The sequence below is a fragment of the Rana temporaria genome, chromosome 10 (assembly GCF_905171775.1).
Source record: "Rana temporaria chromosome 10, aRanTem1.1, whole genome shotgun sequence".
Taxonomy (NCBI): Eukaryota; Metazoa; Chordata; class Amphibia; order Anura; family Ranidae; genus Rana; species Rana temporaria.
Window position 1 is genome coordinate 133652235 of NC_053498.1, and position 15163 is coordinate 133667397.

The 15163-nt window shown below is 47.9% G+C and overlaps 1 protein-coding gene across 1 annotated transcript; it reads right to left on the bottom strand.

Moving 5' to 3' along the window:
* Positions 1-14365, bottom strand: LOC120915643 (indolethylamine N-methyltransferase-like). Its single transcript, XM_040326313.1, has 3 exons — positions 14181-14365; positions 3253-3460; positions 1-609 (listed from the first exon to the last, which is right to left on the bottom strand). The coding sequence occupies exons 1-3, from the start codon at positions 14329-14331 to the stop codon at positions 186-188; spliced, it is 783 nt and encodes a 260-aa protein (XP_040182247.1). The 5' UTR covers positions 14332-14365; the 3' UTR covers positions 1-185.
* Between the last annotated feature and the right edge of the window lie 798 nt (positions 14366-15163).

A 15163-nucleotide genomic window follows, 5' to 3' on the forward strand; every position in this document is an offset into this window, starting at 1 on the left:
TTATATTTTGAATGATCTTTATTAAGATTGCGATATTTGTTAACACAATTTAACACAGATTAATGCAAAAAAAAGATTGCTGACTTTAGCACAGCTGCTGTAATTTCTAACTCCCATTAGTAGGTCAATGATTAATTCTATTTGGCTCTATTTGGCTCCAGATGAATGCTATTGGCGCCAATCATCTACTCCCCTTTGCGTCCTACAATGAATAGAGCAGCTTTATAATCAGCAAGATCGCTGACATTGCGTCTCCTCTGCACTGCACAGTAATCAATGACTAAACCCACCTTACCAAAGGCGTTTTTCACAAACTCCTTATTACATTTAAAACTATGGAACCGTTCTGTTCCAGCAGTAAAGTAAGTTGCATCTAATATCGCAATAAGTAACAGTTGCCCTCCGGGTTTTAGCAGCTTTTTTATCTTCTCCAGATTCTTCATGTATTCATCTTCATTTTTACTGATAACTTCCAGTATCCACGCACTGATAATACAATCAGCAAGTGGTAGTAGCACCGGGGAAGTTATGTTTTCCTGTTCAAAGTCACATTTCAAAATCTGCACGATGGACGACCGTAGGCGCATTTCTTTCTCCTTAAGTTGATCTCTGAAAGAAAAAAAATACATAATATGGACATTACAGGAAAAAATTCAATATACAGTGGAACCTTAGATAACGAGCATAATCAATTCCAGGAGAATGCTTGTAATCCAAAGCACTCGCATATCAAAGCGAGTTTCCCCATAGAAGTCAATGGAAGCAAAGATAATTTGTTCCACATTGACTTCTATGGCATGCAATACCGCATGTGACCAGAGGTGGGGGAGCGCCTGAGAGACTCCAAAATACTTATGAGTCATCAGCTGTCAAGGGGTTTCCCCCACTGACATTTGAGCAAAAAAAAAAAAACATAAAGAAAAAAACGGTGTGGTCTGGTATGGGTTTGGAGGGGAACCCACGCCAAATAAATAAAGGGGGGGTGAGCGAGCGCCCCAACCATACCAGGCCACATGCCCTCAACTTGGAGGGTGGGTGCCTTGGGACCACCCCAAAGCACCTTGCCCCATGTTGATGGGGACAAGGGCCTCATCCACACAACTGTGGCCGTTGGTTGTACGGGCCCTCAGATTCCCCCCCCCCCCCATGTGAATAGGTATCAGACACATAGGAACACTACCCATTCACTAAAGAAAGAGTCAAAATTTAATAAAAACAAGTTTTTGACAAATCGCTTATTAAAAAAATGGTGTCCCTCTATGTAAATCCATCATCAGTCACGTCACCTGCCGCACCGCCGACCCCAAAAAATTAAAATAAATTGAAATCGCTATGCCTTCTAGGATGGCCTCCCGCCGAATGCCTGCTCTGCACTTTGACATTTATTATATAGTTAAGGGGTGGGGCCACCTGTCTATGTCACCCAGGGGCTCCTCGTGACATCACACGCCCAGCATGCACCAGTCCGTGAAGTCATAAGAAGATGGTGACACTGGGTGACGTAGCCAGGTGGCTCCGCCCTTTACCTATTTAATAAATGTCAGAGCGCAGAGCAGGCATTCACCCGAGGCCGTCCCAGGAGGCGGGAGTGTTTTTTTATTTTTAGGGTTGGCGGGCGGAGTTATTGACAACGGATTTACATTGAGGGACAACATTTTTTATGTTTTCGCATTGGGGGGGCGGGATCTGGGGGCTTCCAGATTCCAATAAGCCCCCCGACTGCAGACCCCCACAACCACCGGCCATGGTTTTGGGGATGAGGCCCTTGTCCCCATTTTTTTTATTTTTCGGGTTGGCGGGTGGAGTTATTGACAATAGATTTACATTGAGGGACACAATTTTTTAGGTTTTTGCATGGGGGCGGGATCTGGGGGCTTCCAGATTCCGATAAGCCCCCAGCCTGCTGACCCCCACAACCACCGGCCACGGTTTTGGGGATGAGGCCCTTGTCCCCATCAACATGGGGACAATGTGCTTTGGGGTGGGGGGCATGTTGAGGGCATGTGGACTGGTATGTTTCAGGAATGGGGGGGATGAGGCCCTTGTCCCCATCAACATGGGGACAATGTGCTTTGGGGTGGGGGGCATGTTGAGGGCATGTGGACTGGTATGTTTCAGGAATGGGGGGGCGCCGTCGTAAGTCCGCTGTGAATCTGGCCCGATATCTCTAAAAAAATAACAAAAAAAAATATTTTAAAAAAAAAATTATGTTGACAAATATTTCTAGCCAAAAATATATTTCTTGATAATAATCTCACATATGGGGTTTGAACGGCGTTTACATATGTGGGCGGGACTTGCATGCGTGTTCGCTTCTGCGTGCGAGATAACGGGGACAGGGGTGTTTTAAAAAATATATATATTTTTTTTTTTATTATTTTACTTAATTAGTTTTATTTTTACACTTTAAACATCCCTTGTAATAGGAATCAGTGTGACAGGTCCTCCTCCAGGTTTGCAAGCATGAAATCGGTGAAAAAAATAAATTGCGGCTTTGTTTACTTCCGGGTACCGGGCGTGACGTCATAATATCGCGCCCGGGCCTCCGACGGTCATAGAGACCATCTGGTCACCAGTCATCTCTATGCTTTCCAGGCAGCGCCGACCGATTCGCTCTCTGGGCCCCCGATGGAGAGCCCAGAGAAGCACCGGATTGCGGAGGGAGGGGGGACGTCCCCTCCCGCTGCCTATAAGAATGATCAAGCGGTAGAACTGCCGCTTTGATCGTTCTTATCGTGCAGAGAATCGGTGTCTGAAGACGGTGATATCTGAATGATGCCTGTAGCCAGAGCTTTTTTTCTCAGAAAATAGGTGCCGGAACTCAACCACGACCCCGTTCAGAATTCACAAACAGTAGAAGGGTCTTAAAGGGGCATTAAATACCAGAATTGCATTACATACATTACATACAGAGTGTAGAGTTCAGGAGGGTTACACACAGAGTGCAGAGCTGTCACTTGTAAACACAGAAACCAGACTTCTTTGTTTACAAGTGATTGTGGTGAGTGGGAACCAAAGGGTCTGAGACAAAGGTGGTGGAACTGAGTTCCACCTAGTTCCCCCTGAAAAAAAGCCCTGCCTGTAGCTGCACCCATCATTCTGATATCACCGCACAAAGCGGAGGACGTCCCAGGGACGTCCTCGGTTGTCAAGAGGTTAATAAATGAAATATACTCAAAAACAATAGAAGTTGCCTTTGAAGAAACAATCTTCTGCAACCTAAAATGCAAAAATCAGAAATGGACAAGTCACCTCATTCCTTCTAACTCAGCCGCGACTGATGATGTATGCGACCAATCGTATGCTCCGGTACGGTCATGTAGCCATCTGTTCAGTTCCATGATACATCTCTCTTGGAATTTTAATATGACTATTTGTTTGAAGAAATTGGAGGCGGAATAAAGATGGTGAATGAAGGAACCAAGGCTGATGTCAATCAATAATTTACCCTCAACTCGACCTGCAGGGATATTAGAGAGTCAGATGTTATCTTACCCGAAACTATTTTCACTGCCAAGAAAGAGATTTCACATTTTCATAACATTTGGCATTTAATGACACTGCTAGGTGAAAATAGCTTTAAAAAATCGTTCCCAACCAATATATAATATGGCTCTGGGATTTCCTGCTAGGCCAGCCACAGAGAGAGAGAGAGAGAGAGAGAGAGAGAAAAAAGAGAGAGAGAGAGAGAGAGAGAATAAAGGGCCATTTGCAGAGAAACAGTCACTTTGCTCTACATCTTTTCTGATCATTTAGGCTGCATTCACACCTTGGTGTATTTACGCCCGACGCCCGGCGCTCGTGCCGCTGGAGGGGTGATTTAACATTGATGTCTATGGAGATGGTTCACATCTCCACGCCGAACGCCGTACACCTGAAGCTCAAAACAAGTCCCGGCCCTTTTTTTCAGGCGGCTTTTGGCGTTCGGCATAGACAACAATGGGGTAGATTCAGGTAGCTGTGCTCACTGATACGGCGGCGCAGCGTATCGTTTTTACGCTACGCCTCCGTAAATTACTGGAGCTACGCTTCATTCACGAAGCATTTGCTTCGTAATTTGCGGCGGCGTATCGTAAAAGGGCCGGCGTAAGCGCGCGTAATTTAAATGATCCCGTAGGGGGCGTGGATCATTTAAATTAGGCACGTTCCCGCGCCGAACGTACTGCGCATGCTCCGTCGGGAAAATTTCCCGACGTGCATTGCGGTAAATGACGTCGCAAGGACGTCATTTGCTTCGACGTGAACGTAAATGGCGTCCAGCGCCATTCACGATCCACTTACGCAAACGACGTAAATTTCGAAAATCGCGACGCGGGAACGATGTCCATACTTACCATTGGCTGCGCCTCCTAATAGCAGGAGCAGCCTTACGACGAAAGCAACAAATGCAAACGACTTAAAACACGACCGCCGGGCGCGCGTACGTTTGTGAATCAGCATTAGTATGCAATTTGCATACTCTACGCTGACAACTACGGGTGCGCCACCTAGCGGCCAGTGTCAGAATGCACCCTAAGATACGACGGCATAAGAGACTTATGCCAGTGGTATCTTAGGCTACAGTCGGCGTATCAAGCTTTCTGAATACAGAAAGTAGATGCGCCGGCGCTACTTAGCAATTACGCTGCGTATATATGGATACGCAGGCGTAATTGCTACCTGAATCTACCCCAATGTTAACAATGTTTTGTAAAAAAAAAGTTAAAACGATGCGCTTTGTCGCGGCAAATCGCGGTACAATACGCCGCAATTTGTCGCGGCAAAATACGCCGCGTTATAGTGTGAATGCAGCCTAAGGCTCCATTCACACTTGTGCGTCTTCAAAATTGTGTGATTTCCACTGCGACTTTACAGTGTGACTTGATGCCACTTTGGACAAGTGTGACTTTGCTGCGACTTTGGCTTTGACCGCGTGACTGCGCGTGCTCTACAAAGTCACACACACACGTACAGTTGCAAGAAAAAGTATGTGAACCCTTTCGGAATGATATGGATTTCTGCACAAATTGGTCATAAAATGTGATCTGATCTTCATCCAAGTCACAACAATAGACAATCACAGTCTGCTTAAACTAATAACACACAAAGAATTAAATGTTACCATGTGTCTATTGAACACACCATGTAAACATTCACAGTGCAGGTGGAAAAAGTATGTGAACCCTTGGATTTAATAACTGGTTGAACCTCCTTTGGCAGCAATAACCTTAACCAAACGTTTCCTGTAGTTGCAGATCAGACGTGCACAACGGTCAGGAGTAATTCTTCACCATTCCTCTTTACAGAACTGTTTCAGTTCAGTAATATTCTTGGGATGTCTGGTGTGAATCGCTTTCTTGAGGTCATGCCACAGCATCTCAATCGGGTTGAGGTCGGGACTCTGACTGGGCCACTCCGAAAGGCGTATTTTCTTCTGTTTAACCACTTCCCGACCGCCGCATGTACTGTATATGTACGTCCACAGAATGGCACGTACAGGCAAATGGGCGTACATGTACGTCCTTGCCTTTCCGCGGGTCGGGGGTCCGATTGGGACCCCCCCCCCCCGTTACATGCGGCAGTCGGGTTCCCTCGGGGAGCGATCCGGGACGACGGCGCGGCTATTTGTTTATAGCCGCTCCGTCGCGATCAGTCCCCGGAGTTGAAGAACGGGGAGAGCCGTGTGTAAACACGGCTTCCCCGTGCTTCACTGTGGCGGCGTATCGATCGAGTGATCCCTTATATAAGGGAGACTCGATGGATGACGTCAGTCCTACAGCCACACACCCCTACAGTTGTAAACACACACTAGGTGAACCCTAACTCCTACAGCGCCCCCTGTGGTTAACTCCCAAACTGCAACTGTCATTTTCACAATAAACAATGCAATTTAAATGCATTTTTTGCTGTGAAAATGACAATGGTCCCAAACATGTGTCAAAATTGTCCGAAGTGTCCGCCATAATGTCGCAGTCACGAAAAAAATCGCTGATCGCCGCCATTAGTAGTAAAAAAAAAATAATTAATAAAAATGCAATAAAACGATCCCCTATTTTGTAAACGCTATAAATTTTGCGCAAACCAATCGATAAACGCTTATTGCGATTTTTTTTACTAAAAATTGGTAGAAGAATACTTATCGGCCTAAACTGAGGGGAAAACATTTTTTATATATGTTTTTGGGGGGATATTTATTATAACAAAAAGTAAAAAATATTGCATTTTTTTTCAAAATTTTCCCTTTATTTTTGTTTATAGCGCAAAAAATAAAAACCGCAGAGGTGATCAAATATCACCAAAAGAAAGCTCTATTTGTGGGGAAAAAAGGACGCCAATTTTGTTTGGGAGCCACGTCGCATGACCGTGCAATTGTCCGTTAAAGCGACGCAGTGCCGAATCGCAAAACCTGGCCAGGGCATTTAGCTGCCTAAAGGTCCGGGGCTTAAGTGGTTAAGCCATTCTGTTGTTGATTTACTTCTATGCTTTGGGTCGTTGTCCTGTTGCAACTAGGGTGCCCACGTGTCCCGGATTGCCCGGGACAGTCCCGCAATTAGCAGGTCTGTCCCGGGTCCTGGGCACCTTCATTGCGGGACAATAGAGTGTCCCGGAATGGAGTTGACAGAGCGATCAAAACCTGCGGTAGTGCTGCCACTCGCTCTGTCTCCAGCTCCACCTGAGACTCTGGTCACTGGTTGCTAGGGCCACCTGGCATCTAACAACCAGTGACCTCACAGCTGCGACTCTCCCCAGCATGCACAGCGGAGGAGGAGTTTGTTTACTTTCCTCCTCTGTGCCTAACGCTCTCCAGACTCTGCCGTGCCAGCAGGGGAAGCCCCAAAGACAATAATCCAGCGGCTTAGACACATTGTAATGCTGGATTTCTGTCTGCCAAGGAGAGGATGTGGCAACTCCAGTGAAGAGCGGGGGCAGGGCTGTGTCTCTGACAGGATGGACGGTGCCTGGGCTTTGCAGTGAGGATCGGGTCCTCATAGGCTTGCCCTTCCTCCTCTGTGACTGCTGTCCCTGGACAGGAAGTGACAGGGAGTGCAGCGATGCAGTGCAGGAGGACACTGCAATCTCTTCCTTGGCTAAGTTGGCTGGCAGCTCACACTGGTGTGCCTGGGTAGAGGAGTCGGGAGTGACTGATAGAACAGCACAAGAGGGAGATCTCCTGTCACAGCTTCTTCTGCTCCCAGAACAGGGAATTCCATGCCCTGAGCCCTTCATCCACAATGGGTTCTGTGCACTAAACTGCTGTATGAAGTTTCCCAGGTGAGTGTCTCTGCTATAGACTGGACACATCTGATATACAAGGTCCAGAGGACGGCAAGTCACTCAGTACACTTGTATTAGATTGCTGTGTGAGTGTCAGGTTTTTTTACTTAGTGAAATAGCCATGTGCCAACTAGTGTTATTACTTGTTATCCATAGCAGTCAATCAAACTGTACCTTACATTGTCATCAGCTACATCTGATGGGCTTCTGTACTTGTGCATATAATCATTGCTTATTACTGTTTATTCTGCATTGCTGTTTATTAAATGAGGCCTTTTGTGTTTGTAACTTTGCCAGGTTATGTGACAACTGAATGCATTCTAAATGCCTACAATTCTTGTAATATGCTTGCTGCTAAGCAGAATGAGGGGAGCAGCTGTGTAAAGTAACCAGTCAGCTTCTAGCCTCAGCTTGTTTGGTTAAGCTTTGAAAATGAAAGCTAGAAGCTGATTGGTTGCCATGCACAGCTGCTCCAGTCTTAGTAAACTCCCTTCAATGTATGTAATCAGTGGCGGTGCGTCCATAAAGGGCACACGGGCGCCACCCCCTCTCTCCTGCCATCCCTCTATCATTGATAGATTCTTGCATTGCATGAATCTAGCTATGATCACCACTGCCACCCCCTATTCAGGCACCCGGACCCTTTTCGGGCGCCGGGAGCCAGAATTACAGTGGCAGGGTATTTTTTTGAAGCACCTGATTAGAGCCATAGGTTCTGATAGGCATAAAAAAGGTGACCTGCAAGCGCCATGTGCCTGCGTTTGATGAGCACAGTGGCGGCAATTGATGATTTTTTTTTTTCAGTTTGTTTGCACCCCCACAAAAAAATTGCTGTCCCAGCTCTTTTACAATCCTATAGTGTATACCAGGGGTCTCCAAACTTTTTACTTCGAGGGCCACATTCTATATTTTACACATATTCGCGGGCCGGAAACATAATTTATAAATAAATCCACAGAAGAAGAATAGAATAGAATTTGACTTACTGCTGACAGCAGGATTGGATGGTGCTCCTATATTCTTTGCTGGCACCTAAACGCTGGAGCATCATGCAGCGGGGCTAAACTTCCAGCGTGCATGAGGCTTTACATCCGTGTCACCATCATCTGTGTCCCCATCAGTCTTCCCATTCATCTGTGTCCCCATTTATCTGTGTCCCCATCATCTGTGTCCCCATCAGTCTCCCCATCCATCAGTCTCCCCATCCATCAGTCTCCCCATCCATCTGTGTCCCCATCCATCTGTGTCCCCATCCACCTGTGTCCCCATCAGTCTCCCCATCAGTGTCCCCATCCATCTGTGTCCCCATTCATCTGTGTCCCCATCCATCTGTGTCCCCATCCACCTGTGTCCCCATCCACCTGTGTCCCCATCAGTCTCCCCATTCATCTGTGTCCCCATCAGTGTCCCCATCCATCTGTGTCCCCATTCATCTGTGTCCCCATCAGTGTCCCCATCCATCTGTGTCCCCATCCACCTGTGTCCCCATCCACCTGTGTCCCCATCATCTGTGTCCCCATCATCTGTGTCCCCATCATCTGTGTCCCCATCTGTGTCCCCATCCATCTGTGTCCCCATCCACCTGTGTCCCCATCATCTGTGTCACCATCATCTGTGTCCCCATCAGTCTCCCCATCCATCTGTGTCACCATCATCTGTGTCCCCATCAGTCTCCCCATTCATCTGTGTCCCCATCAGTGTCCCCATTCATCTGTGTCCCCATCAGTGTCCCCATCCACCTGTGTCCCAATCCACCTGTGTCCCCATCATCTGTGTCCCCATCATCTGTGTCCCCATCAGTCTCCCCATCCATCTGTGTCACCATCATCTGTGTCCCCATCAGTCTCCCCATTCATCTGTGTCCCTATCAGTCTCCCCATTCATCTGTGTCCCTATCAGTCTCCCCATCCATCTGTGTCACCATCATCTGTGTCCCCATCAGTCTTCCTATTCATCTGTGTCCCCATTCATCTGTGTCCCCATCAGTCTTCCCATTCATCTGTGTCCCCATTCATCTGTGTCCCCATCAGTCTTCCCATTCATTTGTGTCCCCATTCATCTGTGTCCCCATCAGTCTCCCCATCCATCTGTGTCCCCATCAGTCTCCCCATTCATCTGTGTCCCCATCAGTCTCCCCATCCATCTGTGTCCCCATCCATCTGTGTCCCCATTCATCTGTGTCCCCATCAGTTTCCCCATCCACCTGCGTCCCCATTCATCTGTGTCCCCATCATCTGTGTCCCCATTCATCTGTGACCCCATCATCTGTGTCCCCATTTATCTGTGTCCCCATCCATCTGTGTCCCCATCCATCTGTGTCCCCATTCATCTGTGTCCCCATCCATCTGTGTCCCCATCCATCTGTGTCCCCATTCATCTGTGTCCCCATCAGTTTCCCCATCCACCTGCGTCCCCATTCATCTGTGTCCCCATCATCTGTGTCCCCATCATCTGTGTCCCCATTCATCTGTGTCCCCATTCATCTGTGACCCCATCATCTGTGTCCCCATTTATCTGTGTCCCCATCCATCTGTGTCCCCATCCATCTGTGTCCCCATCCATCTGTGTCCCCATTCATCTGTGTCCCCATTCATCTGTGTCCCCATCCATCTGTGTCCCCATCAGTCTTCCCATTCATCTGTGTCCCCATTCATCTGTGTCCCCATCAGTCTCCGCATTCATCTGTGTCCCCATCAGTCTCCCCATTCATCTGTGTCCCCATTCATCTGTGTCCCCATCAGTCTCCGCATTCATCTGTGTCCCCATTCATCTGTGTCCCCATCAGTCTCCGCATTCATCTGTGTCCCCATCAGTCTCCCCATTCATCTGTGTCCCCATTCATCTGTGTCCCCATCAGTCTCCGCATTCATCTGTGTCCCCATCAGTCTCCCCATTCATCTGTGTCCCCATCAGTCTCCCCATTCATCTGTGTCCCCATCAGTCTCCGCATTCATCTGTGTCCCCATCAGTCTCCCCATTCATCTGTGTCCCCATTCTTCTGTGTCCCCATCACTCATTAGGCTATCCCCACAAATTGGTGTCCCCATTAGAGCCCCCCCCATCATTTATCCGAGTCTCCCTGCACATTTGTGTCCCCATCACAGCCCACCCCCGCCTGCATATTTGTGTCACCATTAGAGCCATCAGCCCCCCTCCTCACATGTTTGTGTCCCCATAAGAGCCACCAGCACCCCCACATTTGTGTCCCCATCAAACCCCACAGATATTTGTGTCCCCATCAAAATCATCAGCCCCCCACATTTGTGTCCCCATCAGACCCCACAGATATTTGTGTCCCCATCAGAGTCATCACCCCCCCCCCCCCCCCATATATATATATTTATGTCCCATCAGTCATCAGCCCCCCCCCCCACATTTATGTCCCCATCAGTCATCAGCCCCCCCCCCCCACATGTATGTCCCCATCAGAGTCATAAGCGCCCCAAAATGTGTGTCCCTATCAGTCTACAACCCCCCCTCCACGTGTGTCCCCAGCAGAGTCATCAGCCCCCCAAAATTTGTGTCCAAATCGGTCTGAAGACCCCCTCCACGTGTGTCCCCATCAGAGTCATCAGCCCCCAGATGTTTGTGCCCCATCAGCGCCATTCAACCCACCCCCACTCAACTGTATCAGCCCCCCTCCTTGCATGTGTCCAGCGCGTCTCCACTCTCCGTCACTGGCTGTGCAGACCTGCTGCATCTCCCGACTCCCGCCCCGCTGGTATTGCACACTCGTTACTGGTTAACAGCGAGGCGGGAGGCGGGAGCAGGGAGGCGGCAACGGGTCTGCCCTAAACACCTTATTGGCTGCTGGGATGCCGTGGTCCCAGCAGCCAACACACACAGTGAGATGCCGGGAGGGATTGCGGGACCTGCGCTGCATATTGCCTGGGGCGAATATGCAGCGCAGATTCCACAACTAACAGGTGGACTAAGGAGTCACGCTGCGGGCCGGAAGAAATGGCCTGGCGGGCCGGATGTGGCCCGCGGGCCGTAGTTTGGAGACCCCTGGTGTATACTACAAAAATAAAAAATCTTGAGCATTGCTAAAGTGTTCGGGTTTGGCTTGGAGAAAAGGTGGCAACCCTACCCCTGCCTCATACCGCAGAGCAGACCGAAGCCGCCTCCACCTTCTCGGCTATTTACAAGTATACAGGAGACGGCAGAGGGACACTGCTGTGCATTCCTGGCGCTGATCTGAGGTCTGTTCAGAACTTCAGCCTTATACTGTATGTATGTAGATGGACAGAGGAGGGGGACAGGGTCACAGGGATAGTGATCAGGAAAAAGTGCCCCCAGCATGTTTCTGACACCCACCTCTCTACTAGCACAAGTGGAAGGGGGTGGTCTGTACTTAGTGGGGGGTCTATAATGAGGGAGGGGAGTCAGTACTGAAGGGGGTCTATACTGAGGGAGGAGGTATATACTTAGTCAGGGGGGTCTATACTGATGGAGAAGGGGTCTGTATGTAGTGGGGGGTCTATACTGAAGGCGGAAGTCTGTACTGAGGGAGGGGAGTCTATACATGTAGGGGGGGGGGGGGTCCGTACTAAAGGAGGGGGTCTATACTTAGTGGAGGGGGGGTCTGTACTGAGGGAGGGGGTTCATAGTTGGTAGAGGGGGGTCCGTACTGAGGGAAGGGGGTCTATAGTTAGTAGAGGGGGGTCCGTACTGAGGGAGGGGGATCTATACTGAGGGAAGAGGGTCTAGTTAGTAGAGGGGGGTCCGTACTGAGGGAAAGGGGTCTATAGTTAGTAGAGGGGATCCGTACTGAGGAAAAGGGGTCTATAGTTAGTAGAGGGGATCCGTACTGAGGAAAAGGGGTCTATAGTTAGTAGAGGGGATCCGTACTGAGGAAAAGGGGTCTATAGTTAGTAGAGGGGATCCGTACTGAGGGAAAGGGGTCTATAGTTAGTAGAGGGGATCCGTACTGAGGGAAAGGGGTCTATAGTTAGTAGAGGGGATCCGTACTGAGGGAAAGGGGTCTATAGTTAGTAGAGGGGATCCGTACTGAGGGAAAGGGGTCTATAGTTAGTAGAGGGGATCCGTACTGAGGGAAAGGGGTCTATAGTTAGTAGAGGGGATTCGTACTGAGGGAAAGGGGTCTATAGTTAGTAGAGGGGGATCCGTACTGAGGGAAAGGGGTCTATAGTTAGTAGAGGGGAGGTCTGTACTGAGGGAGAGGGGTCTATAATGAAGGAAGGGGGTCTATAGTTTGTAGAGGGGTCCCGTACTGAGGGAAGGGGGTCTATTACTCCATTATTACAATGTAATAATAAAAATACATTCCAAGCATGGTATTGGGATGATATAAGTGCTAAAACCAAACACTCACCCGACAAATCGCTCGCCGCCGAAATCCCATCAACCCCGAAACAACATTCAACACAAACCCCCCCCCCCCCCCCCCCCCCAGTCCTTGGCAAAATTGTCCCTGAATGGCAGTTTGGAAATGTGGTCACCCTAGTTGCTACACCCATCTTCTGTTGAGCTTCAGCTGGTGGACAGATGGCCTTAAAGGGGTTGTAAAGGTTTTTGTTTTTTTTCTAAATATGTTCCTTTAAGCTAGTGCATTGTTGGTTCGCTTACCTTTTCCTTTGATTTCCCTTCTAAATTATTTTTTTCTTTGTCCGAATTTCTCACTTCCTGTTTCTCCTCAGTAAGCTTTCCACCATCATCCGAGCGGTGGATAGTCAGCCAGAACAGCTTACTGAACAGCTTACTGAGGAGGAACAGGAAGTGAGAAATTCAGACAAAGAAAAAAAACATTTATGCCACGTACACACGATCGATCAAACCGATGAGAACAGTCTGATGGACCGTTTTCATCGGACCAAACCGATCGTGTGGGCCCCATCGGTTATTTATCCATAGGTTAAAAAAAAAAAAACTTGTTTTAAATTTAACTGATTTAATCGTTAGTAGGCACGTCCATCGGTTAAAAATCCACGCATTGCTCAGAATCAAGTCGACGCATGCTTGGAAGCATTGAACTTCATTTTTTTTTCGGCTCGTCGGAGTGTTTTACTTCACCGCGTTTTGGCACGGTCGGAATTTAGTCTGATAGTGTGTAGGCAAGACTGATGAAAGTCAGCTTCATCAGATATCTGACGAAATTGGATTCCATGAGATTTCTGATAGTGTGTACAGGGCTTTAGATTTATTAACAACATTGGGCTAGATTCAAGTACAATTGCGCATTTTTTACGGAGGCGCAGGGCAAAGTTTTTGCCCTGCGCCCCCGCAAAATTACTGCGCTTCCCTTGATTCACGGAGCAGTAGCTCCGTAAATTGCGTGGGCGCGCTGGCAAAATGCCCGGCGTAAGCGCGCGCAATTTAAATGATCCCGTAGGGGGCGGGAATCATTTAAATTATGCGCGTTCCCGCGCCGATCGTAGAGCGCATGCATTGCGGCAAATGACGTCGCAAGGACGTCATTTGCTTCAAAGTGAACGTGAATGGCGTCCAGCGCCATTCACGAATCACTTACGCAAACTACGTAAATTTGAAATTTCGCGTCGCGGGAACGACGGGTATACGTAACATTGGCTGCCCCTGCTAATAGCAGGGGCAGCCTTACGCGAAAGACGCCGTACGGAAACGACGTAAACTGCGTACGCAGGGCCCGCGCAACGTTGTGAATCGGCGTTAGTATGCAATTTGCATACTATACGCTGAGCACAACGGGAACGCCACCTAGCGCCCATCGCAAGAATGCAGCCTAAGATATGCGGGCATAAGAGCCTTATGCCGCGCATATCTTAGGCTGCAGTCGGCGTAACGAGGTTCCTGAATCAGGAGCATTCGTTACGCCGGGGCAAGTAAGCAATTGCGCCTGTGTAACTATGGTTACACAGGCGCAATTTCTTCTTGAATCCAGCCCTCTATTCTTTTTTGTTAAATATATCAATATATGCTGTACATACCGGTGCTGAGCAGATAGTGAATCATCGTCATTGGAAATGTTAAAGAATCCTCTGCAAAGACCATGTCCTCCTTATTAGAGAAATATAAATCCAGATAACTTCTGGAATCCATTCCATGTTGATGATAGAGTTTAGGTGTTGTGGAATCCATCGTCCTGCAATGCTGAACTTCACCTCTTTGATTTCTGATTTCAACTAAGCTTTATTGTTTCAGTTCTATTTATATTCTTTTGAAATCAGATGGTTACATTTTATTGTAATATAATCATAAAATATATTTATAAGCAGTCATTTCTGGGTGCTGACTGAGGTATGATTGTCACCTGAGTTTGCAAAGGTTTAACCACTTTAAGCCCAGGCTTTTTTTTATATTTGTTGTTTTCAAGTAAAAATCTGTATTTTTTGCTAGAAAATTACTTAAAACACCCAAATATTATACAGAGCTGAAAGAAATTATTTGATCCTCTGCAGATTTTGTAAGTTTTTCCACTTACAACTAATTTTTTTTTTTTTTTATCATATCAGGAATTATGGGGCCCCCTGCCCCCTGGAGCAAAGAACCGGGGGGGGGGGGGGGGGGGGGGGGGGGTTTGCTGCCGCCTCAAATTGAGGTCGGGGGGCTTTAGGTGCTGACGAACAAAAAAAAAGGGGTGGTTGGATTGCCCTGGGGACCTCTGGGCCCCTTACAAAAAAAAAAAAAATGAAATAAAAAAATATATATATATATATAAAAAAAGGGGGGTAGCCACCCGGGGTCCTGGGGACCTCTGGGCCCTTTAATAAAAAGATAAAAGAAAAAAAATATATATAAAAAAGGGGGGGTTGCCATCTGGGGACCTCTGGGCCCTTTAATAAAAGCAAAAAAATATATATATAAAAAAAAAGGGGGGGGTTGCCATCCGCGGCCCTGGGGACCTCTGGGCCCTTTAATAAAAACAAAAAAAATTATATATATACAGTATTTATCGGCGTATACCGCGCAC